At 41.8% G+C, this 25,352-nt stretch overlaps 1 protein-coding gene and 2 pseudogenes across 5 annotated transcripts in view; 1 reads left to right on the top strand and 2 right to left on the bottom strand.

Moving 5' to 3' along the window:
- Window positions 1–25,352, bottom strand: part of HECTD1 (HECT domain containing E3 ubiquitin protein ligase 1) — a 99,894-nt gene that overhangs the window by 61,265 nt on the left and 13,277 nt on the right. For all 5 annotated transcript variants that reach the window (XM_005880990.2, XM_014528964.1, XM_005880992.2 and 2 more), the window contains exons 3-4: window positions 4,806–5,040; window positions 190–417 (exon numbers count right to left, since the gene is read on the bottom strand). In XM_005880990.2, the coding sequence (XP_005881052.1) occupies window positions 190–417; window positions 4,806–5,040 (463 nt within the window). The remainder of the gene's footprint in view (window positions 1–189; window positions 418–4,805; window positions 5,041–25,352) is intronic.
- LOC102247213 lies at window positions 2,610–3,571 on the top strand (annotated as a pseudogene).
- On the bottom strand, window positions 13,957–17,246 carry LOC102250986 (annotated as a pseudogene).

Genomic DNA, 25,352 nt, shown 5'->3' with positions numbered 1-25,352 from the left:
GCCAGGGCGAACACATATTACTTTTAATTTAAAATGTTTCACTGCCAAAACAAAAAATGATTACTATATAGAGATATAAAGTGAGAGAAAGAGAAGATGGAATGACCTGTACAGTCCATCATAGTTATAAATAAGGGAAACTATAAAATCACTTTTTAAAATCAAAGTACACAACAGTGATTTACCTACCTGGTGATCTTCATGTTTTAATAAACTAGACAGAGATTCCACACAAATTTCTAAAGAAGAATCTTGAGGTTCCATTTTGCCACAGAGTCTTGATACAACAGCCATGGCGGAGTGCAAGGTATCTTTATGAACCAGGTGTCCACTGTCCCGAATGAAAGTAAGCACACAATTCAAACCACCAGCCTCGAAGACTGCTCCTGACTCACGAGTGCATATCAGTTCCAGCACCTATAACAGTAAAACAAAATTAACAAAAAAATACAGTAAGTTCAATTTTCATTTTCTAGAATTACAGAAAACATAAGATACCCTCCCCATTTATTAGTAACCACATTTTTTGAAAGTAAAAAAAATTTGGTAGCCACATTTGAAATGTTTAATACTCATATGACTACCATATTGGACAATGTAGGTTTAGGTGATGAAACCTACATGGCATGCTAAGAAACTATAAATAATTTACAAAAGTTTGTGAAGATTCTAAACATTAAAAAAAAAACTTTTTTTTTTTTGCCCAGCCAGTGTGCTCAGTTGGTTGAATGTCGTCCCATGCACCAGGAGGTTGCCAGTTTGATTCCCAGTCAGGGTACATGCCCAGGTTTCGGGCTCAATGCCCAGTAGGGGACATGCAGGAGGCAGCCGATTAATGTTTCTCTCTCTCTCTCCCTCTCCCTTTCTCTCTCTGAAATCAATAAAAACACATTTAAAAAGTTTTTCAATAAATGCTAAGTATTACATTATTCATCATCCTCACTCTTTCTCTGAATATCAAAACATTAAAAATCAACTTTTACTTTCTAAATTATGTTCATGTTTAAGGTGTTCTGATAGAACTAAAGAGTTAATAGGGTCTATAGATCATACAGGCTTATGAGAAATTTAGACTTTGTTCTGAAAGCAAGAAAAATGTTTTAAGCAGGGAAATAATATGATCAAAATTTCAATTAATAACTGAGAAACGGAGTATGAGGAGAGTGTAGCAGTTGTAAAAATTCAAGCACTGATATTCAAAGAGGATAAAGGCTTTACTAAGGCACTAAGAGCAGGGACAAACAAGAAAATAAACTAGAAAAGGACTTGATCATTACATGTGTGAAGTGGAAAAAAGGGTAAAACAAAAACTTCTGTCTTGAGTGTCTAGGTGAAAGTTAATGCCAATTATCAAAATAAGAGTTCACCTGTATGAAAGATAATGAATTCAGCTGGAACCAATCAACAGGCCTTTGAATATGAGGTCTAGAACTCAAGAGTGAGGTCAGGTATAGAGATAAAGATGTGACGGGCATATACATATGAATGGCACTAAAGCTGACAGATGAAACCGTCTAGGCAAAGTTTAGTTTTAAGAAGGTAAAAACAGTTCTTGGGAAATACTACCACTGAAGACCATCTATATACATAAAAGTGTAATATGCAAATCGACCAAACGGTGGAACAACCGGTCACTATGACGTGCACTGACCACCAGGGGACAGACGCTTAACACAGGAGCTGCCCACCAACCTCTTGGTCCCTCCCCCAAGCCAGCAGGCTCTGATCGCCTGATGGGGAATGGGGAACTGGGGGTGAGTGGCGGCGGATGCGGGTGGTGCCAGGCCAACGCGGGTGCAAGCAGGGCCCCAATCACCTCGCCAGTCGCCCCACACACAGAGGGCGACCGGTGGCGGTGGCGGTGGCGGTGGGGGGTGGGGCCGGATGCGGGCAGCCGGGGAAGATGGGCCCTGATCACAGGCCAGGCCTAGAGACCCTATCTGTGCACAAATTTCGTGCACCTCTAGTGAATTAATAAGTAAGAATAATCTGCAAAGGACAGAGAAAAAGGGAGAGTAGAGTGTAACAGACTAGAAAGAGTTTGAAAACACAGGTCAGTGTATAAGCAGTAGAGTAAAACCCCAGCCCTGGAAGAAACATGAAGTGATGTGATAAAGAGAACAAGATGGGAGAAAAGCTCTAAACAGGAAAATGGATACCTCTTTCTCTGAGACTAGAAAAAGAAATAAATCTACAGCCACAAAGGCAGAAAAGTCAAGACATTAACAATTATAAACAGCAGCTCTCAAAGTCTGAGAAAGACATGATTTTGAGGGATCATTGAAGTCAACTTTTTTCATAATAAGAGTATCATGATAATTGTCTTTTTCATTCTCATTCTCTCAGGAGTATAAAGTGGACTTTTCCAGAAGTTACGTGAAGTGTGACATAGCAACCAACTAAATGCAGAAGTAGATAGGAAGATTTGGCTCTCTTCTATTAAGCCAGACATTTTTTAAAGGAACTTGCAAAAATGCTTAACAATGCTACTCTTCTAATTTTCTGTTTGTTTGGGAAATAGTTATTTTCAAAAATGTAATGCATGTTAGCATGTAATAAGTTTATTTTTAGATATATTAAAAAATACTTCAGGCCTCTTCCAGAGACCCAGCTTGCTGAGCGGCCGCCACTGCCCCTGTCACCGCTGCCGCCACCACACCAGGTTCCGGCCTCAGCCACCTTCCGCCGTCCAGTGCCCCTCCGTCCCCACCCCGGGATCCCGGCTCCCCGCCAGCCTCGGCCCCGGCACCATGTCAGAGAAGAGCATGGAGGCAGCGGCCGAGTTGAGCACCAAGGACCTGAAGGAGAAGAAAGAGAAGGTGGAGGAGAAGGTGAGCCAGAAAGAGTGAAAGAAAGAAGTGGTGGAGAAGGAGGAGAATGGAGCTGAGGAGGAAGAAGAAACCGCTGAGGACAGAGAGGAGGATGAAGGAGAAGATGAGGAAGGAGAACATGAGGAAGGAGAACATGAGGAAGAAGAAGATGACGACCAGGGGCCCGCGCTGAAGAAAGCTGCTGAAGAGGAGGATGAAGCTGATCCCAAGTGGCAGAAGACAGAAAATGGGGCATCGGCGTGAGCCCCCTTCCAATGGGCTGAGGAAGGAGGCCCCTCAAGGCCTGGAGATGGGGGCAGGAACAGTTCAGTGCAGCCACCTTCACCTGATTCCTTGCTCTGGGCCCTGTATCAGAGCTGCCACCCTCTTTCTCCCCAGCCTTCTCATGTCCACCTCTCCAGACACTGCCCTTCCATCCTCACTTGCCATTGTTCCACCTCCTGACCTGTCCCATCTGAGCTCCCCAGCTGGTCCCCAATTGCCCCCTTTCCCTCTTCTTTCTCTCTTCCTCCCTCGCTCCCACTCCTCCTCTGATAGCTTCTCCTTCGGAACCTCTGCATCCTAGTCTTCTGTCCTGCCCATCCCTACCCTGCCTGGTCCCTGGGTCTCCTTCAGATCCCCTTCTCTCAGACAGTGCCAGGCCGGGGTGGGGCCAGGGTTGGGACCAAGCCCCACAGCTGCCCCCCTCTCCTCCCCTTTTTGTATAATTTAATAAAGAAATGGTCGCACTTCAAAAAAAATACTTTAAATTTATCAATTTCATTATCGAATATGGGAAATATAAATAGATTTAATCTCTATAAACAAAAGATCTTCAAGGGTTCTCAATAAGACTTGTAAAGGGGTCCTGAAACAAAAAGTTTGAAAACTGCTGACCTAGAACAAGAATCATAAAAAGAATAAAACAGGAATCATAAGAGAATCATGTAAAATCCAAATGTGTTCACAAGTAGTTCCAATAAACTAGTGACCCAATACTGATGCTTTTAGAGTCCCAGAGTTTGTAATTACCCCACCAGGAATAAATCAGCTAATTCTAAAAGAATACAGCAAAATTGTTAAATCCATAGGCCCTAGAACCAGATTTTCTAATCTTCAAATGCGTGATCTTCAGATCTTGGCTCTGCCACTATATGTATCATCCCCAGCTAGTCATTTAATCTCGGTATGCTTGATTTTTTTTCACCTCTAAAAGAGAAATTATATATTAGTGGCACCAACCACATACAAAATTGTCATTAAGATTAAATGAGTTGGATAAAGTTGTACATCTGAAATTTATGTAATGTTATTAACTAATATTACCCCCCCCAAAAAAATTTTTTTAAACCAATTAAGTGAATTAACACATATTAAGTGTTTCATATGACACTGGCAATAGTGGTCAGTGTTATCTGTTGTGCTGGTGGTTTTTACTATTTTCATACCAGGTACAATATCATTCTGGCTGGGAACAGGGACAACCTATCAAAAGTATTAGCAGCTACCAGAACTGAAGAGCATTGAGGCAGCAAAGAAGAGCATTACCAGTGACCTGCAATTTTCCTTCAAAGATAAGATTTTTTTTTTTAAATCCTCACCTGTGGATATTTTTTCCATTGATTTAAGAGAGAGTGGAAGAGAGGGAAAGGAAGAGAGAGAGAGAAACATTGATGGACAGAGACACATCCACTGGTTGCCTTCTGCAACCGGGGATTGAACCTGCAATCAATGTGTGCCCTGGACTGAAAATCAAACCTGCAACCCTTCAGTGCAAGACCAACGCTTTAACCACCTAGAACACTAGCCAAAGATTTCTTTTCCCAAACCACATGGAATCTCCTTTGATCCACAAGGACTGTGATTTCCACTGTTCTCAACCGCTCTCAATAAAATAAGACTGATAATGGGGGAAAGAATTTTATTTCATTAGCAAAATATATTTTTTATTCTTTAAGTGATCTTCAAATGGGCCAATAAAGAATTAAGACTTACCTTTACACATTGTTCAGCTAAGTCTCTGCTAGTCCTGTTGTTAAGTTCTACCACAACCAAACGATTACAAAGTGCTTTTATAGCTCCATCTACCCCAACAATCCTTCGGGTGCATTCTGCAGATACATCCAGGTAGTATGTTATGGCACGGGCTGTTACCTCCAACACATTGTCTGGAGCACTTTCGTCAAGAAAAATTTTGCAGAGGGCTGGTAAGAAAGTGCGAGGAGGACATCTGCAGTAAAAGAAATCATATTATACCTAGAATTAGTAAATAATTAACATTAAAATAATATTAAATAATAGATAAAACTATGTAACATATCATGTTCATATTGGATCGCCTGTGTATTAGGTAATATTTCTCACATTGCTTTTAATCTCCTAGCAATACTCACATGCTAATTTCATCATTGCTGAAAATATCAAGGTATAAACAATTTAAAGTAGCAGCATTAACTTGAAACCATGTTTAAAATATTCCTATTCAATACTCAGCTGGAACATCAACCCTCTTGATGTAAAACCCTCCCTAACCTATCCAAATAGTTGTGGTACTTTCATGTTCCTCAAACCTCATAAAAACAGTGCCCACACTGTTTAATGTATCAATTTATTTCTTTATTTACATTAAGAGTTTCTGAAGGCCAGGGACATTCTTCAATTCATATTTTATGGGAACAAATGTTGATTTGGGGTTTAACAGACCAGGTTAAAACACAGAACAACAGCTATGTAACCTTTCTGGTCCTGTTTCATAAAACAAAGATAATATCACCTCACTGGTGTGTCTTAGTGATGGAGCGTCCACCCATGAACAAAGAGGTCACTAGTTTGATTCCCAGTCAGGGCACATGCCCAGTAGAAAGCATGCAGGAGGCAACGGATCAATGATGTTTCTCTCTCATCAAAGTTTCTATCTCCCTATCCCTCTCCCTTCCTCTCTCTCTAAAAAGCAAAAACATAATTTTAAAAAAAAACAAAGATAAGATCTTATCAATCCCTACTTTATATGGATATTATAAAGATTAAATGAAATTATATACATTAAACATTTAGCAAAGTACCTTGTCACAATATTAAAATAATTAATTTTAGCTACCCTGCCCTCCTATGAACAGTCTAACACATGCTATTATAAACCTGAATAAGACAGTTTTATCAAAGCAGAATTTGAGTTATCAATAATATCCCCTATATTTTAATCAACATTTACATAATTTACATTTAGTAGAAATCTTAGTATATGACATCAAATACATTATTCTAACTCTTTGCATATGGGCTACAAATAACACAAAACAGTGCTCTCCATGTTTTGGTGAAATTATTTTTCCTTCAATTCTTAATGTGTGCATATCTTTAGCAACTTTTTAAAACTATCTGTATGAACTTCAAGCAGCTCTACCCTTTAATATCTACATAGATGATCTTAAGTTAAGATAATCTATGCAGCAGGAATTTATCACAAAGATTTTAGAAGCTATCTTGCATTCAATGACTGACCAGCCACTGATTAAACACAGGTGGTTTTATTAACCAACTAGAGGCCCGGTGCACGAAATTCGTGCATGGATGGGGTTCCTTGGCCTGGCCAGCAATCATGGCCGATTGGGGCCTTCCGGCTGCCCGCTGGGGTCTTCCTTTTTTCTGCGCCACACCCTGGTGGTCAGCGCACATCATAGCAAGTAACTGAACTCCCGGTCTCCCAGTCAAACTCCTGGGGGGACATTTTGCATATTAGCCAAATACACACACACACACACACACACACACACACACACACACACACACACACATTAGAGGCCCGGTGCATGAAATTTGTGCATTGGGGGAAGGGGTGTCCCTCAGCCTGGCCTGCACCCTCTCACAATCCAGGACCCCACGGGGGATGTCCGACTACTAGTTTAGGCCCGATCCCGCGCAATCTGGAACCACTGGCTCCTAACTGCTCACCTGTCTGCCTGATCACTCCTAACCGCCTCTGCCAGCCTGCTTGATCACCCATAGCTGCTCGCCTGCCTGCCTGATTGCCCCTAATTGCCTCTGCCTCGCCCCCGTGGCTTAGTCCAGAAGGACTTCCAGAAGGTTGTTCGGCTGTCCGGTCTAATTAGCATATTACATTTTTATTATTATAGACAACACTTTTTTTTAAATATATTTTATTGATATTTTACAGAGAGGAAGGGAGAGAGATAGAGAGTTAGAAACATCGATGAGAGAGAAACATCGATCAGCTGCCTCCTGCACATCTCCTACTGGGGATGTGCCCGCAACCCAGGTACATGCCCTTGACCGGAATCGAACCTGGGACCCTTCAGTCCGCAGGCCGACGCTCTATCCACTGAGCCAAACCGGTTTCGGCGACAACACTTTTTTTTAATTCTCATCTTTTATTGAAGGAAATAAAACTTGTGCTGCAGAGGCAATAGTACCTCAACATGACAAGGTAGCCAATGGGGCTGACATGATAAGCCACAATGCTGGCCAGGGATCCTACCATAGTGGGAGGACCAAAACCACAAAGCAGGAAGTAGCAAACATCCCCAAAACTCAGTACAAGTATTTCCATTTGCAGAGAGCTTGGCCATGCAATGTAAAAATAGGGACCCCCGCAGCTGGCTTATCATCTCAAGCCACCAAATCCATCCAAAACTAACACGTAGTCTCAGTTTGGAGATCTTTCTCTTTGACCCAAAAATTCAGGACATCAGAAGTCACTAGTAATTTTTCTGAGGAAGAAATGCTTTGTGGCCAGGAGAAATGTTTTGTGGCTCTTGTTCTGCTAGGCAGAAAACTGACTAGCATATCAGAATCTGAAAGTATTTCTGCTACTCTCTAATAAACTGAAGAGATAAGAAGAGATAATAAAAGTATTAATAATAATGAGGAACAACATAGTCTAAAAAAGTAATGTTTTGGGCCCTGGCCAGGTGGCTTAGTTGGTTAGAGCGTCCTCCTGTACACCAAGAAAGTTGAGGGTTCAACTCCCAGTCAGTGCACATACCTATGTTGCAGGTTTGATTCCCAGTCAGAATGCATACAAGAAGCAATCAATCGATGTTTTTCTCTCACATCAGTATTTCTTTCTTCTCTCCCCACCCCCCTCCCTTTCTCTCTCTAAAGATCAATAATCATATCCTTGAGTTAGGATTTAAAAAAAAAAAAAGTAATGATGTTTTCTTTAGAAAGCAGTAGCTTTTGAATAAATACTAAAATGTTGATGTTGACAGCCCTTGAATCAAATGGCATGGATGAATCTATCATATGATTTAGGTTAAAAATAAAATTATTCACCTATACTTCTTATCCAGGACAAAAACTGCACATTAAAAAAAAAAAAAAAAGTAAGAGAAACATTTAGTATAACTTCTGTATTTCATGGATGTATGTAGTACATATTTGCAAATTTGGGGGGAAACTATGTTCCCTGCTGTAATGAAACTCCTGAACAAGTATTGTTAAAAGGCCAATTTAAAAAAAAAAGTTCTAAACATAGGTTCTTAGATTTTTAACTGCAATTAATTTTATTTCTAAAAGAAAAATAAAGATTTTCTGCATATGTAACTTATTTCATGTCAGCCATAATGAAAACCTGCTTCGTGAACTTTTTAAATGTATGGTACAGAACATCTGTTGTACTTTTGGCTAATGGATATGGGGGAAATATTTTTCTAGCTCCTCGGTTATTTTTTCATCAATGAGAAGGTACTTAACCATATTAATACATATATACACTACACACATATATATAATAACTTATTTTTCAACTTAGAACCATACAAATTACAAAATCTCAACAATACAAATTAACTATAAATTGAGCAAAGAGGTAAAGAAAAACATGCCCATATTAATGAATTCTAAAAAATACAGAATGTTGGAAGAACTGTAGCTATATTACTTGAAAATTCATACTGAAAGTAAAACAAATTACTAACAAGTGTTGTTTCCTAACATAGTCTCTCTAGTGGATATCTTGCTTTAATACAGCCATTATAACATAAACATATAAACATTTTCTTGACTTGGTTTTCCACTGTAGCCTCAGTCAAAAACTCCCTTCTCTTCTCTCTAGTTGATCTCATCTATTCCCTTAGTTCATACACCATGAATATACATGTCATCACATACTATTAAGAATCCCCAAAATGTTATCTACACCCCAGACCAACAAACTCATATCACAATCTCCATTTAGAATTATCACAGGCATCTTAAAAGGAGCACATTCAAAAAACAAAGCACCTAATATGTTCCTCCACTCCCAAATCACTATCTTTGTAAATGTCACAATCATCCAGAAAGCCAGAAACCTGAGAATCCTTAGTTTTTACCCCATTTTCTTCACTACACATCTAATCCATCAGTTAAATCCCATAAAATTTCCTGTGAAATATATTCTAAACTAGAAGCCTGATGCACAAAAATTTGTGCACTCAGGGGGGAGGGGGTCCCTCAGCCCTCTCACAGTCTGAGATCCCTCGAGGGATGTCCACCTGCTGGCTTAGGCCCGCTCCCCAGGGGAACGGGCCTAAGCTGGCAGTCAGACATCCCTCTGCCAGCCCGGGAGCCCTCGGGGGATGTCCACTTGCCAGCGGAGAGCAGGCCTAAGCTGCAGTTGAACATCCTTAGTGCTGCTGAGGAGGCAGGAGAGGCTCCCGCCACCACTGCTGTGCTGGCAGCCGTCAGCCTGGCTTGTGGCTGAGCAGAGCTCCCCCTGTGGGAGCAAACTGACCACCAGGGGGCAGTTCCTGCATTGAGCGTCTGCCTCCTGGTGGTCAGTATGTGTCATAATGACCAGTCATTCCCAGTCGTTCTGCTGTTAGGGTCAATTTGCATATTACCCTTTTATTATATAGGATAGAGGACTGGTGCATGGGTGGGGGCTGGATGGTTTGCCCTGAAGGGTGTCCCAGATCAGGGTGGGGGTCCCGCTGGGGTGCCTGGCCAGCCTGGGTGAGGGGCTGAGGGCTGTTTGCAGGCTGGCCAAGCCCCCCAGCGGGGACCCTCACCCCATGGGGGTGTGGCCAGACTGGGTGAGGGGCTGAGGACCATTTTCAGGCTGCCCACAGCCCCTTCAGGGTGGGGGAGTCCCGTTGGGGTGCCTGGCCAGCCTGGGTGAGGGGCTGATGGCCGTTTTCAGGCTGGCCACGCCCCCCGGTGACCCAAGCTCCCAGCCTCTCCTTTTTTTTTTCTTTTTTCTGGGATTTACTTATCTTCTATAATTGAAACTTAGTAGCCTTGAGCAGAGCCCAGGTCTGGCTGGAAGCCTGGGTTGCCCCTGGTAACCCAGGCTCCCAGCCCCTCCTTGAGCGAAGGCCACAGCTGGCTGGAAGCAGGTATCTGGGATTTATTTATCTTCTATAATTGAAACTTTGTAGCCTTGAGCGGAGCTGAGGGCCCGCCAGGGCAGGCAGGAAGCTTGGCTTCCTCCATCGCCGGGGACAACCCAAGCCTCCTACTCGCTCCAGCTCCGTGGCTGCTGCCATCTTAGTTGGGTTAATTTGCATACTCACTCCTGATTGGCTTGTGGGTGTGGCTTGAGCATAGCAGAGGGATGGTTAATTTGCATGTTTCTCTTTTATTATATAGGATTTGTCCATTTTTCTCCACGTCCTTTTACAACCCTATTCCAAGCCAACTTCAAACCCTGTTTGAACTACTGAAATAACTTAGACATCCACATAAGAGATGTCTAGCACTACTGTTAAGTGGGGTATCTCTACAGGGAGGAGAGGATCAGTCTGGTGTAGAGTGTCAGAGCATAAACAAGGTAAAGGGGGCATCTCTGCAGGGGAATGCCCCAGTAATGGCAACTGATACATACAAGGAAAATGACTAAATAAATAAACAACATATCAGGATAATAGGAGTGGCCCTGAATGGGTAACTGCTGGTTAGAGCACCATGCCGATACACCAAGGTTGTGAGTTTGATTGCCAGTCAGGGCTCATAGAAGAATCAACCAATGAATGCATAAATAAGTAGAACAATAAAATTTATGTGTTCTGTTTCTCTCACATACACTCCCCCTTTCTCATTCTCTCTCCAAAAACAATTTTTTAAAATCAATAAATTTAAAAAAAAAGAAAGAAAAAAGGATACTAGCAGCCAGGTTTCTCATGGTAGAAAAGTTACAAATACTGAAGGAGAAAACTAGAATGAATCCTGTGGTGTTAGACTGGAACTGGAGGTATTGGTATAAACTCCTGGTTTTCCATAGAGACAGAGAGAAAAATAAAGATGCTAATGTGTGTGATCCCTCTGCCTAAAATACAGAATGTTGGAAGAACTCTTCCAACTCTTACCATAGCTGCTTCTTTGTCATCCTTCCTGTCTCAGCCTAAATGTCACCTCCTCAGCTTTCAGACTTACAAATGTTCTAACTAACCAAAACAGAACTCCTCTTTTTGGTCTTACTTTACTTTGCAATCTACATTTTCTTTTTCTGTTATCTACTGTAACTCTCTCCAAAAAACCTATAAGCTCTCAGAAGTAGAGATTTATTTCATATAGCACCCAGAAGGGTTCTCTATACATACTCAAGTTTTATTGAATGCCTCCCTCACAAACGTCCTTCCCACAACATAAAAAAGTAAATCCATTTACATCTTTTCATGGTATAGCATAATGCCAAGTCTAGACTCTAACCCTGTGGTCGGCAAACCGCAGCTCGCGAGCCACATGCGGCTCCTTGGCCCCTTGAGTGTGGCTCTTCCACAAAATACCACGTGCGGGCGCGTACATACAGTGCAATTGAAACTTCGTGGCCCATGCGCAGAAGTTGGTATTTTGTGGAAGAGCCGGTATTTTGTGGAAGAGCCACACTTAAGGGGCCAAAGAGCCGCATGTGGCTCGCGAGCCGCAGTTTGCCAACCACTGCTCAACCCAAACTGCTCTCCTAAATTCCAGAACTACAGACACAACTGCCTCCTGGAGATGTTTCAGGAACCATCAAACACAACCTGTCCAAAACTAGACAAAATTTCCTTACCAAAAAAATATCACTTACTCCCTAAATTACCATCTACCAGGTTAGTCAGATTTTAAAAATCATAAAATTCTTCCAAATTTGTTTCTAAAATTTAAAATCCAGAACCCAATCTTGATGGTTTTATCTCCTAACTCTTTAGTATATGTCCCTTCCCTTGAATTTCAACCCTTATAATTTCTTACCTGGATAACTGCAACAGCTTCCTCTAGTCCATTCACTAGTCTATCACCAAAGTAATTTTTCTAAAACACAAATCTGAGACTGTCATATCTGGCTTAATTCCTCATTAGTTCCCTACTACCTTGAGGATAAAATCCAAATTCATCAGGATTACACATCTGGCCTGTGATCAGCCTCATTCATTGCCCTCTCTACCCCTTCACATACAAACACTCTACTCCTGCTTTACCAAACATTAGAAACTAGTGGCCTGGTGCACGGATTCGTGCACACTGAAATGAAATTAATTAGAAGGTGGCTGGCGGGGCGGGACTGGGTGAGACAGGTCGGACACACCCTGGAGCCAACCTCCCTCAGTACCTCCCTGGCATGATGGAGTGAGCGGGGTCCCTCTGGCAGGTGGGGTCCCTCGGCCTGGGCTGCGGGGATAGGGCCTAAACCGGCTCTCCAACATCCCCCGAGGGGTCCCGGAGTGTGAGAGGGCACTCTGCAAAGTTGCTGTCGTACAGGGTGTGGAACGCAAACACAAGTGTGAAGTAAACCAGATTCGGGGCCGACAGTGCCCCAGCACCAATATAACCCACGGCCGAAGGTGGAATCGTGCAGCCCCAGGAGGAATTGGGCTCCCTCCTCTCTGGTTTTGGGGTGCGTGCAGCACCTGAGAACCGCCGCTGCCAAGTCACTGCAGCTCGGCAGCTTCTGCGTTGAGCACCTGCTTCCTGGTGGTCAGTGCACGTTATAGAAACTGGTCAGATGGTGGGAGGGACACTCAGCATATTAGCCTTTTATATATATATAGATAATACTCATAATTCCCACCCGACTCTAAAGTTTCCAGATCCTTATGCCCTTGCACATGCCCTCTATATACCCCTTTCTCCTTTTTTTTCTCGTCTTTTCAAAGCAACTTTTAAATTTGTATTTTAAAAATCTATGAAGGCTCAGGTCAGAAAGTACCTCCTCTAGGAAGCCTGCCTTAGGCCAACCTCAGAGCATTCAGTGAATCCAATCTATCACAAGCAGCCAGTGTGGCTCACTTGGCTGAGCCTCCTCCCAAGCACCAAAAGGTTGCTAGTTCGATTCTCAGTCAGGGCACATGCCCAGGTTGTGAGCTCGATCCCTAGTAGGAGACGTGCAGGAGGCAGCAGATTGATGTCACATTGATGTCTCTCTCTCTCCTTTTCCCTTCCTCTCTCTAAAAATCAATTAAAAAAAATTTTTTTTAAAAAAGCATCCATCAAACTATATCATATTTTCCCATTTACCTGTCTCCTCCATGAAAACATGAGCTTCTTGACAGCAGGGTCTATAACTTATCTTTGTTTTCCAACAACCAAGCCCAGTAATTATTACCTAATAGACACTCAAATATTTGACAAATACATGAAAATAACCCGTCTGAAGAAGTTCAGTTTAATAAGGAAAAAGATAATGTAATTAAGTACAAATAAATGAGTGCTATAATAGAAACCTAAAAGAAATAGGTTCATAAAAAGTTCTTAGATAGAAAGCTCAACTCAGGGGATTTGCAGAAAGAAAAACCTCACAAAAAAAGTAGTAGTTCCAGTTAAATCAAGGATTCTCTGACTTCAGGAGTTATTGCAAGTATTTAAGATAATATAATATACGTAGTACAGTGCTCGGGACATAAAAGATGTTCAATAAATGATACCGTAGAAGTTGGCCAAGCAGGCAAGCTCCTGTACTCTAAGAATGGCATGTGCAGCCTAGCTGGCGTGGCTCAGTGGTTGAGTGTCAACCTATGAACCAGGAGATCATGGTTTGATTCCCGGTCAGGGCACATGCCCGAGGTTGCAGGCTCGATCCCCAGTAAGGGACATTCAGGAGGCATGCAATCAATTATTCTCTCTTATCATTGATGTTTCTATCCCTCTCTCCCTCTCCCTTCCTTTCTGAAATCAATAAAAAAAAATACTTTTTTAAAAAAGAAAAGAATGGCATGTAAAAAGGATGGAAGCTTGAAGAATTATGTGGCAGACTGCATTTTTCAAACAATATCCACATTATCTCCCATCCCACATCTCCATATATTCTTTTTTTATAGTGTGACTATGATACTCTTCCCATTGAGAGGGCCTATGTTCTCACCCCTTGAATCTGAACAGGTTTATGATTACAATGAAAGTGACCACTTTGTGAGTTCTAAAACTAAACCATAAACCAATAAAAGCTCCTACTGGCTTCTCTCGGGTCTCTTGCTCTTGAAACACAACCATCATGGTGTAAGGAAGTCCAAGTAGCCACATCACAAAGCCAGCAGGTGTTGCAACTAACAAACCCAGGAGAGATCCCAATTAGAAAAAGCCAGTATTCAGGGCATGTGAGAAAACAAGTCACCAGATGATTCCAGTGCCTAGTCATTAAGCTTTTTGTTATTTATAAGTAGGATCATACTATAAATAGTATCCTATAATTTGCTCATTTCTTCAATAGATATGTTGTGACCACCTTTCCACATAAATATAAACAGACCTAGCTCTATCTTTCTAATTCTACATAGTATCCAATATAATGAATTGCCACACATTATTAGCCATTTAATTGGTTTCCAGTATTTTACTATTTGAAGCAATGCTGCAATAAACAATCCTTAAAAAAAAAAAAAGTCACTGAGTACGGCTTCTTACTTTCCTTGCAAGAGCAAAAGGTTCTCTAAAATCCTTCAGCTACCAGTGAAATGATCAGACAGGGAAAAAACTTTAGATGGGAGTCTTCTCATCAAAAATAAATACAGTTGCATGGAGCTGCTCAAGATCTGAACCAAACTAAAAAAGGGAAGGCAGGGGCTGAAACATTATTTAACAACTCTCCAACCATGGGTCACTAGTGTTCTTAGGGAGGGGAGGACAGGAGGTCTGGCCACACCATCTCAGTGAAGGAAGCCACAGCTGTATCAGATCAGATCTCCTTTCGATGACATGCAGAATTGCACTTGTGACACTAGAGCTGTGTCAGAGGAGCAGGGTGGGAGGTTGTGGCAGAGCAGAACCTTAAGTTATAGCTACTTTATCTGTTGAGAGCACTGCCAGCACAGAACCACTCGATCTGGGTCTTGTTGAAGGTATGGTTCAGAAGGATGATCTCCTGGGTCCAGCTGGAATGCTTGATGATGCATCTCAGGGGCTTGTCAGGGGCAAAGTCCTTCAGACCCTGGTCAACTTATCCACAGGGTGAATCTTGTTGTAGTCAGCTGGGTCAGCAAAGGTGAGAGGGGCAGCAGGTCCTGTTTCTTCAGGTTTGTTTCTTGGGTCCTCGCAAAGCTCTTAGTAATGATGGCCCGACCCCTAAGGTGACAGAGTTCCAGTTTTGCCATGCTCCTGGCTTGAATCCTCACCATAGTTCTTGTCTCCAATCACCATCCACCAGATACCATGTTTCTTGTAGTAGCGGGCAGTGTCAAACTCCTGGGTGACGGCATTATACAAAGTGTTGGTCTCACCATTTTTGATGTTGATGGCACCAATGAGCAAGTTGTTGGAGATGTCCAGGTGCCCACGGAACTTGAGCCAGCTGAGATGTGGTCAGTGATACACTTCTCTTTGACTTAAGGATTTGCAGGTCTTCTAGGTCTTTGCCATCCAATTTGTCAAAAGGCTTAAAGAAGCTGGAGGTGCTGGCTGGTGAGACTCACACCACCCACTGCCCACTGCTGTCCTTGGGATGGTGTTGGTAGGTGTCCTGCCCAGGGTCAAACTCTGCATGGGGAAGCTCATCCACATCCGGCGCCTCCAGCTTGAATTTCTTGCCATCCTTGCCTATCAGGAAGTCAGTCTCTGGGTTGAACTTCAGGGTGCCAGCAATGGCCAGTACTATGACAATCTCTAGGGACATGACAAAGACATGGGTCTCAGGGCTCACATCATCATGTCCCATGAAATTCCTATTATAGGAGGTGACGATTATGTTCTTCTCCCCCTCTTGATGTCCTTTCTGTCCCACTGGCCAATGCAGAGGCCACAGGCATTGGCCAGGACAAAGCCATCCACATCCTTCAGGACCTGTGCATAGCTGTCCCACCTAATGGTGGCACAGATCTGCTCAGAGCCCAGTGTGATGGTGAACTGGGACTTGCTCGAGTCCATGGGCTAATGCCTGCTTGGCCACAGCTGCTGAACACCCATGTCCTCATAACTGGAGTTGGTGTAGCTGCCGATCAGACCCACTCTGATGTCCAATGGCCATATTTGCTTCTCTGTCACAGTTCCCACTTCTGCCACAGGATGAGCCAGGTTGGGGGTGAAAGGCCCACTGATGTGAAGCTTCAGCTTGCTCGGGTTAATGTCAATCACTTGGTCATAATGGCAACCAGGGTCAGGTACCAAGTGATCCTTGAATTCATCTTCAAGGTCGACAATGTCTGCCCAGCCTGTCTTGCTCAGATATTTTCTTCATCCTGTGGTTATAAGGAAGCACTGAAGTCCTGGCTCCAATTTCTGGACCCATGTTGCAGACTGTCACCATGCCAGAGCAGGATATGGAGTCTACGTCAGGCCCATGGTACTCCACAATAGCACCAGTGCCACCTTTAAAAACACATTGTTGGGTGAGGTCCAACCGGAGAGTGAGCCAATCAGCTTCATACCAATCACCCTGAGGCACTTCAGCCATGACGTTCACAACAGCAGCACCCAGACTCCAATGTAGATGCCCCCTCCCTCCCAAGCCACCATCATTGGGGTATGGAAATCAGTGCCAATCAGAAGAACCCCAGGGTATGCATTGTCTTCCAGAATAATCTGGGAATGATTTCAAAGACAGGCTACCAGAAGCCCACACCATATTTGGCACCTGCAGTTGCCAGGAAATTATACACTTCTTGGCTTATGTCTTTGGCCTGACACAGGTCTTTCTGGCCTCCAAGCTGGGCCTCAATCAGATGGTCATAGTGGATGGTGGACGGCATGGCTTTCTTGGGTAGCACAATGCGGATGAGATGCAGCATGGCCATCTGGGCTGTGGCATCCTGCATGGCCATATGGATGGGCAGCAGCCACAGGTATGTCTTGCCCTGCTCAATTTCCTGATTGGATGAGTCACCAGGTGTTCATACACAATCTTCTCAAAGAGGGTTAGAGGTAGTTCACTCTGCAGCTGGATAACCAGGAGGCTGTAAGGCACCATTTTGTGCACTAACAAAGATGAGGTTGCATGCAACGAATAATCTTAAAATATATCTTTGCACAACTGCACCAGTGTTTATGAAGGAAAGATTCTCAGAAGTGTTTCTATGTGTACATTTTTAGTCTGACAGGTATTATCAAACTTCTGAAGCTATACTAATGCATAATCCCACCAGGAGCATTTAGAGCAGCGGTTCTCAACCTGTGGGTCGCGACCCCTTTGGGGGTCGAACGACCTTTCCACAGGGGTCGCCTAAGACCATCGGAAAACACATATATAATTACATATTGTTTTTGTGATAATCACCATGCTTTAATTATGTTCAATTTGTAACAATGAAATTGGGGGTCACCACAACATGAGGAACTGTATTAAAGGGTCGCGGCACTAGGAAGGTTGAGAACCACTGATTTAGAGTATTTATCTCACCACTCCTAGGCCACTTAGAAAGATATTACCTTTAAATTTTTGCTAAATTGATCATTATTTAACTTCATTCCATAAAATTTGGCTGACTATGACAGGATTAACAAACTTTACAATTAAATACAGAATAGTCAATCCCCACCAAGAAAATAAAAAAGAATCTAACATTGTATACACGTACACACAAATGCACACGCACACACACAAAAAGACTTCAGGATATAAAAAGTGTCTAATTAAAATAGCAAAAGTTGGCCCAGCCAGCATGACTCAGTGGTTGAGCGTCGACCTATGGACCAGGAGATCACCGTTCAATTCCCGGTCAGGCCATATGCCCGGGTTGTAAGCTTGATCCCTAGTGTTTGGCATGCAGGAAACAGCCCATCAGTGATAGTCTCTCATCACTGATATTTCTCTCTCTCTCCCTCTCCCCTCCTCTCCGAAATAAATATACATTAAAATAGCAAAAGTAAAAAATAAATACCAAAGTAAATTCAATCAATCATTTTATTTCTGTATGCTTGGTACAGACTTTATTTCTGTATGAACATGTACTTGAGGCAGATACAAAACATAAAACTACCACTCTGGGCACATATAAACATCATTTTTTAATGTTCATTCAGATTTCTCTTAAAAGATAAAAATCAAAAGTTATTAACCTATTCATTCATGCTTGCAAGGAATAAAACCTTGTAAAATTATTTTCAATTAGATTTTCCTATACTCAACTCTAAAGTTCAAAACAGTAAAAAAACCACAAGGTCCTCTACCAAAAACAGTACCATTTATATTAGTTAAAAGAAAGTAATCTTATACAAACATATTTGGCTAAAATTCTAAAAATAATTAAATATTATTTCAAACAGATAAAGGAAACTTTGATTTTCCCTTATTTATATGTTATTTTGAAGTCAACAATTCAAAAAATATGTTATCAGGCAATAATGTATATACAAAGGTGCTCACTGTGATATAACCTACAGATCTAATAATAAAGGCATGACTAAGTATATGACACGTACATGATTACACAGGTTTTTAAAAACTGCTTACTAAGGACTTGCTATGATACAAATATACTTTAATAGAAATATCCTATCTAATAAAGAGGGAACATGCAAATTGACCATCACACCATCACAAAGATGGCAGTGCCCACAGAGGAGACGGGGTTTCCATAACACTAGATGGCTGAACCCACAGTGGAGGCCGAGTTCCTGTAACAAGCCTTAACGAGCAATCAGCAGGGACCTGAGGTTGCGTGGCGGTGGGCCGGGGCAGGGAACCTGAGGCTGCTCCCCCGAACCAGCAGGGCTTGACAGGGGATCTCAGGCCACGTCCCCCCACCCAGCGTGGCTTGATGAAGGAACCTCAGGCCGTGCCCCCCCGCCCAGCAGGCCTTGACAGGGGACCTCAACATGCACCCCCCGCCCCAGTGCTGGGCCAGGGGACCTCAGACTGCTCCCCCCACCCAGGGCCGGGGGACCTGAGGCTGTGCCCCCTGCCAGGCGGGGCTTGACGGAGGCCCTGAGGCTGTACCCCCCGCTCGGAGGGAGTTGACGGGGGATCTCACACTGCGCCCCCGACCCGGCGGGGCTTGATGGGGGATCTCAGGCTGTGTCTCCCGCCCAGTGGGGCTTGACAGGGGACCTCAAGGCGCACCCCCCTGCCCCAGCGCCGGGCTGGGGGACCTGAGGCTGCGCCCCCCGCCCAGCGGGGCTTTACAGGGGACCTGAGGATGCACCCCCCACCCAGCAGGGCTTGACGGGGGACCTGAGGATGCACCCTCTGCCCGGTGCTGGGCCAGAGGACCTGAGGCTGCGCCCCCCGCCCTGCGGGGCTTGACAAGGGAGGGGCCAGCTGGGTCTGGATCTCGTGCAATTTTGAGTCCCCGTGAGTGGGTGGGGACTTGACTCTGGGTCCCGTGGTGTGTGCCCCAGACTCTGACAGGAGGAAGATTTTCATATACATTTTACTAATTTTCTTTCATCTCTGACACTATTATAGAGAAAGGGCAAATAGCAATATTAAAAATATTTCTTCTAATTAATCCCCTTTTAATGTGCACAAATTTCATGCACCAGGCCACTACTTAGGTAAAAGAAAAGGGAAAAAAGAATATCCATTATGGTGTTTTATCATGAGAGAAAAAACTAGAGCAAAAAGGTAAAATGGCTAACTTCTAGATTGTGCAATTAGAGATAATTTTCATTCTCTAAACTTTGATTTTTCCAAATTTTGAAACAAACGTATTTTGTAACTCCAAAAAAATAAATGTAAAATTTAGAGCTAGTCCTAGAGTAAGCTAGTTACAGCCTGTCTTTCCCAAAGATTATAACCAAAAACCTTGGACAGAACACAAAAAACAACTGAGGACTCTGAATAGTAAACAACAGCAGATGGATTGGGGAAGGAAGTCAAAACAAGTAACGATCCTTGACGGAAGTGAGTTAAAGGGTGTTTTTTCCTCTCCTCTTTTCTTTTCCAGTTTTGGGACTTGGGATAGGCCAAGTCCCAAAACTATCTAGTAGGAGCACAAACAAAAAACTAAAAGGACCAAGAAAAGGGGCCTCTGAAAAACCAGAGGATGAGGGGACAAATTCCTGGGAGTTTTTTTCTTCCCAGCCTGGCCCCAAACCAGCCGCAAGTGTAAGCCCCATAGAAAACTTAGTGGCACATGCACAGTCCAGTGGAGGTGCCACAGCATATAAGGCCCAGGAAGACTGAGTACTAAGAAAAGGAACCCATGCCCTAGCCAGTGTTGCTCAGTTGGTTGGGCGTCGTCCAGTGCACTGAAAGGTTACTGGTTTAATTCCTGGTCAGGGCACATGCCTGGACTGTGGGTGCCATCCCTGGTAGGGGGGGTATGCAGGAGGCAACCAATCGATGTTATGCTCTCACATCAATGTTTCTCTCTCCCTCTCCCTTCTCTCTCTAAAAATCAATAATCTTTTACAAAACAAAAAAATAAAGAAACACCTGTGGGTCAAAAAAGCATGAGAGGAATCCTATCATTTTCTTCTCTTTTCTCTCATTACTTTCACCTCCAGGGCAGTCCCAGTCCCAGAAATTGTATGACAGCACAAGAGGAAAGAAGGGAAGACAGTGAAGAGAAAGTGTGGCTAAAATCCAAGAGAGCCCCAGCTTTTTGGCTAGAACACTAGGTAAAAAAAGGTTTCTGGAAGCCAAATGATAAGGGAAGACTTGGGGAGGAAAAAGCTACAAAAAGGATCCCTGACACAAGTCCCAAGCTCACCTCTCAGCTGCACATATGTAGAAAAGAGCTAATGACTTTAACAACAGAACTATGACATAATCTACCACCCAAGTCCCAGACTAAACTCTAAGTGACACATGCAGAATAGACCCAAACATCCTAACAAAGGGTTTTGAAACCAATGACATTCGAACCACCTACCACCCACAGAGGGCAAGAGAGAACTTGCAGTCTAATCTACCCAGGTTGACTGCATGCCACAACAAAAATCAACATACTCTAGAGAATTTTTATAAAATCCAGAGTCTCACAATATAATATTCTAAATGTCTAGGATAAAATCCAAAATATCTTAAGATACAATGAATCAGTACAATGTGATCTGTCCAACTCAAAAAGAAAGACAGTCAACAAATGTAAGATTGAGACAACATAAATGCTAAAATTATCAGAGAGAACTCTAAATCAGCTATTATAACTATATTCCATGAGGTAAATAACATTTTTAAAATGATTGAAAACAGACATTTTCCAGGAGACAAATAAAAAGTGTGAAAAACAATCAAGTGAAAATTTGAGAAATGACAAATACAATATGGGGTGGAGAGGGGATTCACTGGATGGTCTCAAGAGTGGAATGAAGATGACACAATCAGGAAACTTCAACATAAATCAATAAAAACTACCCAATTTGAAGAATAGAGAAAAAAAGATTGGGGGGCAAATGAAACAGAATGTTAGCGACCTAAGAGAAGATATTAAAAAGTGTAACATTTGTGCCACTAGAGTCCCAGAAAGGAGAAAAAAATTGGTCCAGAAAATAGATTTGAAGAAGTAACCCCCCAAATTTGATGAAATACAGATTCAAGAAAATCAGCAACCTCAAATATACAACAAATGCAAAGACAACCTTGCACAGACAAATCATAATCAAACTGCAAAAAATCTTGAAAGCAGCAAGAGGAAAAACAACACAAAAAAACAAAGATCAGAATGAATGCAGATTTATTATCAGAAACCATAGCCCTAGCCGGAGGACTGAAAGGTCCCGGGTTCGCTTCTCGTCAAGGGTGCATGCCTGGGTTGCGGGTTCAATCCCAGTGTGGGGTGTGCAGGAGGCAGCTGATCAATGACTCTCTCTCATTATTGATGTTTCTCTCTCTCCTTCTCCCTTCCTCTCTGAAATCAATAAAAATGTATTTAAAAAGAAACCATAAAGGCCAGAAGACAGTGGAATATCTTAAAACTCTAGAAAAATTGCCACCCCAGAATTCTATATCCAGCAAAAATATCTTCACAGCATTAAGGCAAAATAAAGACATTTTCAGATGGAAAAAAAAAAACAAAACACTAAGAATTCATCACTAGCAGCCTTCCCCTAAAAGAAATGCTAAAGAAAGTTCTTCAGGATGAAAGAAAGTAATACCAGAGAGATATATGGAACTTCAGGAATAAAAGAAGAGCAACAGAAATGATAAATATCAAGGTAATGTAATAGATTATTTTTCTCCTATTAAACTGACTACTGAAAGCAAAAATTCTAACACTATATCTTCAGATTTTCAATGTATGTAGAGTTAATAAATATGACAACTATAACATAAAGGGAGAGAGGATAGAGAGCTACACACTTGTAAGTCTTCTTCATTTTACTTTAAACAATAAGATATTAGCTCTAAATTAATTGTAATCCCTAGAGCAATCACTAAAAAATAGAGACAGCCCTATCTGGTTTGGCTCAGTGAATAGAGCATCAGTCTGCAGACTGAAGGGTCCCAGGTTCGATTCCCGTCAAGGGCATGTACCTTGGTTGCCAGCACATCCCCAGTAGGGGGTGTGCAGGAGGCAGCTGATTAATGTTTCTCTCTCATTGACATTTCTAACTCTCTATCCCTCTCCCTTCCTCTCTGTAAAAAATCAATAAAATATATTTTAAAAAATAGACAAAGCAGACAAAAAATGTAAATTAAATAAAATATTCAAATAATGCAAAAGGCAGAGTGCTAGCATCAGCAGCACATATATTAAATACTGGAATGATACAGAGAAGATTAGCATGGCCCCTGCGCAAGAATGACATTCAAATTTGTGAAGTGTTCCATATTTTTAAAAAAGAGAAAAAAAGGCAAGACAGAGGAAACAGAGAAACAAATAAGCAAACAAACAAAAAAAAACCAGAACAGCAAAAAAGAAAAGTAATAATATAACATTAGACATGTATCCAAACATACCAAAAATTACATTAAATGAAAATGGTGTAAACTCACCAATTCAAAACAAACTGTCAGGTTGCATTAAAAAAAAAAAAAAAAAAAAAACAAACAAGCCTTGGCCCATGTGGCTCAGTTGGTTGGGCGTTGTCCAGTGCACAGAAAGTCACCAATTCAATTCCCAAGCCCAGGTTGTGGGTTCCATCCCCAATTAGGGTGCATGCAAGAGGCAACGAATCAATGCTTCTCTCTCACCTCTCTCTCTCTCTCCCTCTCCCTCCCTCTCCCTCTCTCTCTCTCTCTCTCTCTCTCCCCCTTCCTCTCTTTCTAAAATCAATAAAAACATTTTTTTAAAAAGAAAAGATTAACACACACACAAGCCAGCAGTATACTGTCTACAAGAAACCCACATTATATATAATGATATAAATTGGTTAAAACTAAAGGCTGGAAAAAGATATACCAAACAAACACTTTCAAAAGAAAGCCTGAGCCCAGCCAGTGTGGCTCAGTTAGTTGGCTGAGTGTTGTCTCATGCACCAGGAGGTCACTGGCTCAATTCCCAGTCAGGGCACATGCCCGGGTTTTGGGCTCCATCCCCAGTAGGAGTAGGGCATGAAGGAGGCAGCCCATCAATGTTTCTATTTCTCCTTCTCCCTTCCTCTCTCTGAAATCAATAAAAAGAAAAAAAGCCTGTGTGGCTATATTTATATCAGACAAAGTAAACTTAAGAATAAGGAAAATTATTTGGGATAAAGAGGGATATTACCTAATGATAAAATCCTAAAATTAACTAACAAGCCTTCAAAATATATAATGCTAGGCCCTGGCCGGGTAGCTCAGTTGGTTAAAGCATCGCCCCGATAGGCCAACGTTGTGGGTTCAATCCCTGGCCGGGCACATACAAGAAGCAACCAATGAATGCATAAATAAGTGGAACAACAAATCGATATCTCTCTCCTTCTCTCTCTCTCTCCCTTCCTCTTTCTCTCTAAAATAAATACATTTTTAAAAAAATATGATGCAAAAACTGGGAGAACTGATGAGTAATAGATAAGACTACAATTATAATTGGAGACTTCAACACCTCTCAATAACCTATCAAACAAAACAGAAAACTACTGAGGATATACACTGAACAACACTATCAATAAACTTCACTTAATCTGACACTTGCAGAACATCCCACCAAACGAGCAAAATATACCTTCTTCTCAACTGCAAGTGAACCATTCGCCAAAAATAGACCACATCAAGGACCATAAAACAAACCTTAACAAATTTAAAATAATTGAATTATATGAAGTATGTTCTCTGACCACAATAGTAACATAGAATTATCTATGAAACCCCCAAATATTTGGAAATTTAGCAACACACTTCTAAATAACCAAAGGGTAAAAAAGAAAGTTTCAAAGGAAATTGTAAAGTATTTTGAACCAAATGAAAATATACATCAATTAAAGCAGAAAAGAGAAATTTATAGTACTAAATGGTTATATTAGAAAAGATCTCAAATGACTGACATCAACTTCCACCTAAAAAATTAGAAAAAAGAGCAAATTAAACCCAACCAACACAGAATAATAAAGAGCAGAAATCAATGCTTAAAACAGAAAAACAGAGAAAAATGAATGAAACCAAAAGCTGATTCTTTGACAAGATAAATAAATTTGATAAATCTCTAGCCAGATTGATCAAAAGATAAAAATCAGCAATATCAAGATGAAAAGGAGAATTATCACCAGAGACTGTACAAATATCCAAAGGATAAAAAGGAATACTACAAACAACTCTATGCCCATAAATTTTAATTTATATTAAATAGGCCAATTCCTTGAAAGACATAGTATTATTACAATTTACTTAAGAATTAATTATAAAATACCAACGGCATATTTCACAGACCTAGAATGAACTCTCCAAAAATTCATCTGGAATAAAAAAAGACCCCGAATAGCTGCAGCGATCCTGAGAAAGAACAAAGTAGGTGGGATCTCAATACCAGATATCAAGCTGTATTACAAAGCCACTGTTCTCAAAACTGCCTGGTACTGGCACAAGAACAGACATATAGATCAATGGAATAGAATAGAGACCCCAGAAATCAGCCCGAACCAATATGCTCAATTAATATTTGACAAAGGAGGCAAGAACATACAATGGAGCCAAGGTAGTCTCTTCAATAAATGGTGTTGGGAAAATTGGACAGATACATGCAAGAAAATGAAACTAGACCACCAACTTACACCATACACAAAAATAAACTCAAAATGGATAAAGGACTTAAATATACGACCGGAAACCATAAAAATACTAGAAGAATCCAAAGGCAACAAAATCTCAGACATATGCCAAAGCAATTTCTTCAC

The sequence above is a fragment of the Myotis brandtii genome, unplaced genomic scaffold (assembly GCF_000412655.1).
Source record: "Myotis brandtii unplaced genomic scaffold, ASM41265v1 scaffold667, whole genome shotgun sequence".
In the NCBI taxonomy this organism is placed as follows: Eukaryota; Metazoa; Chordata; class Mammalia; order Chiroptera; family Vespertilionidae; genus Myotis; species Myotis brandtii.
Note: the sequence above shows the minus strand (reverse complement) of the source record. Positions and strands in the feature narration are given on the sequence as shown.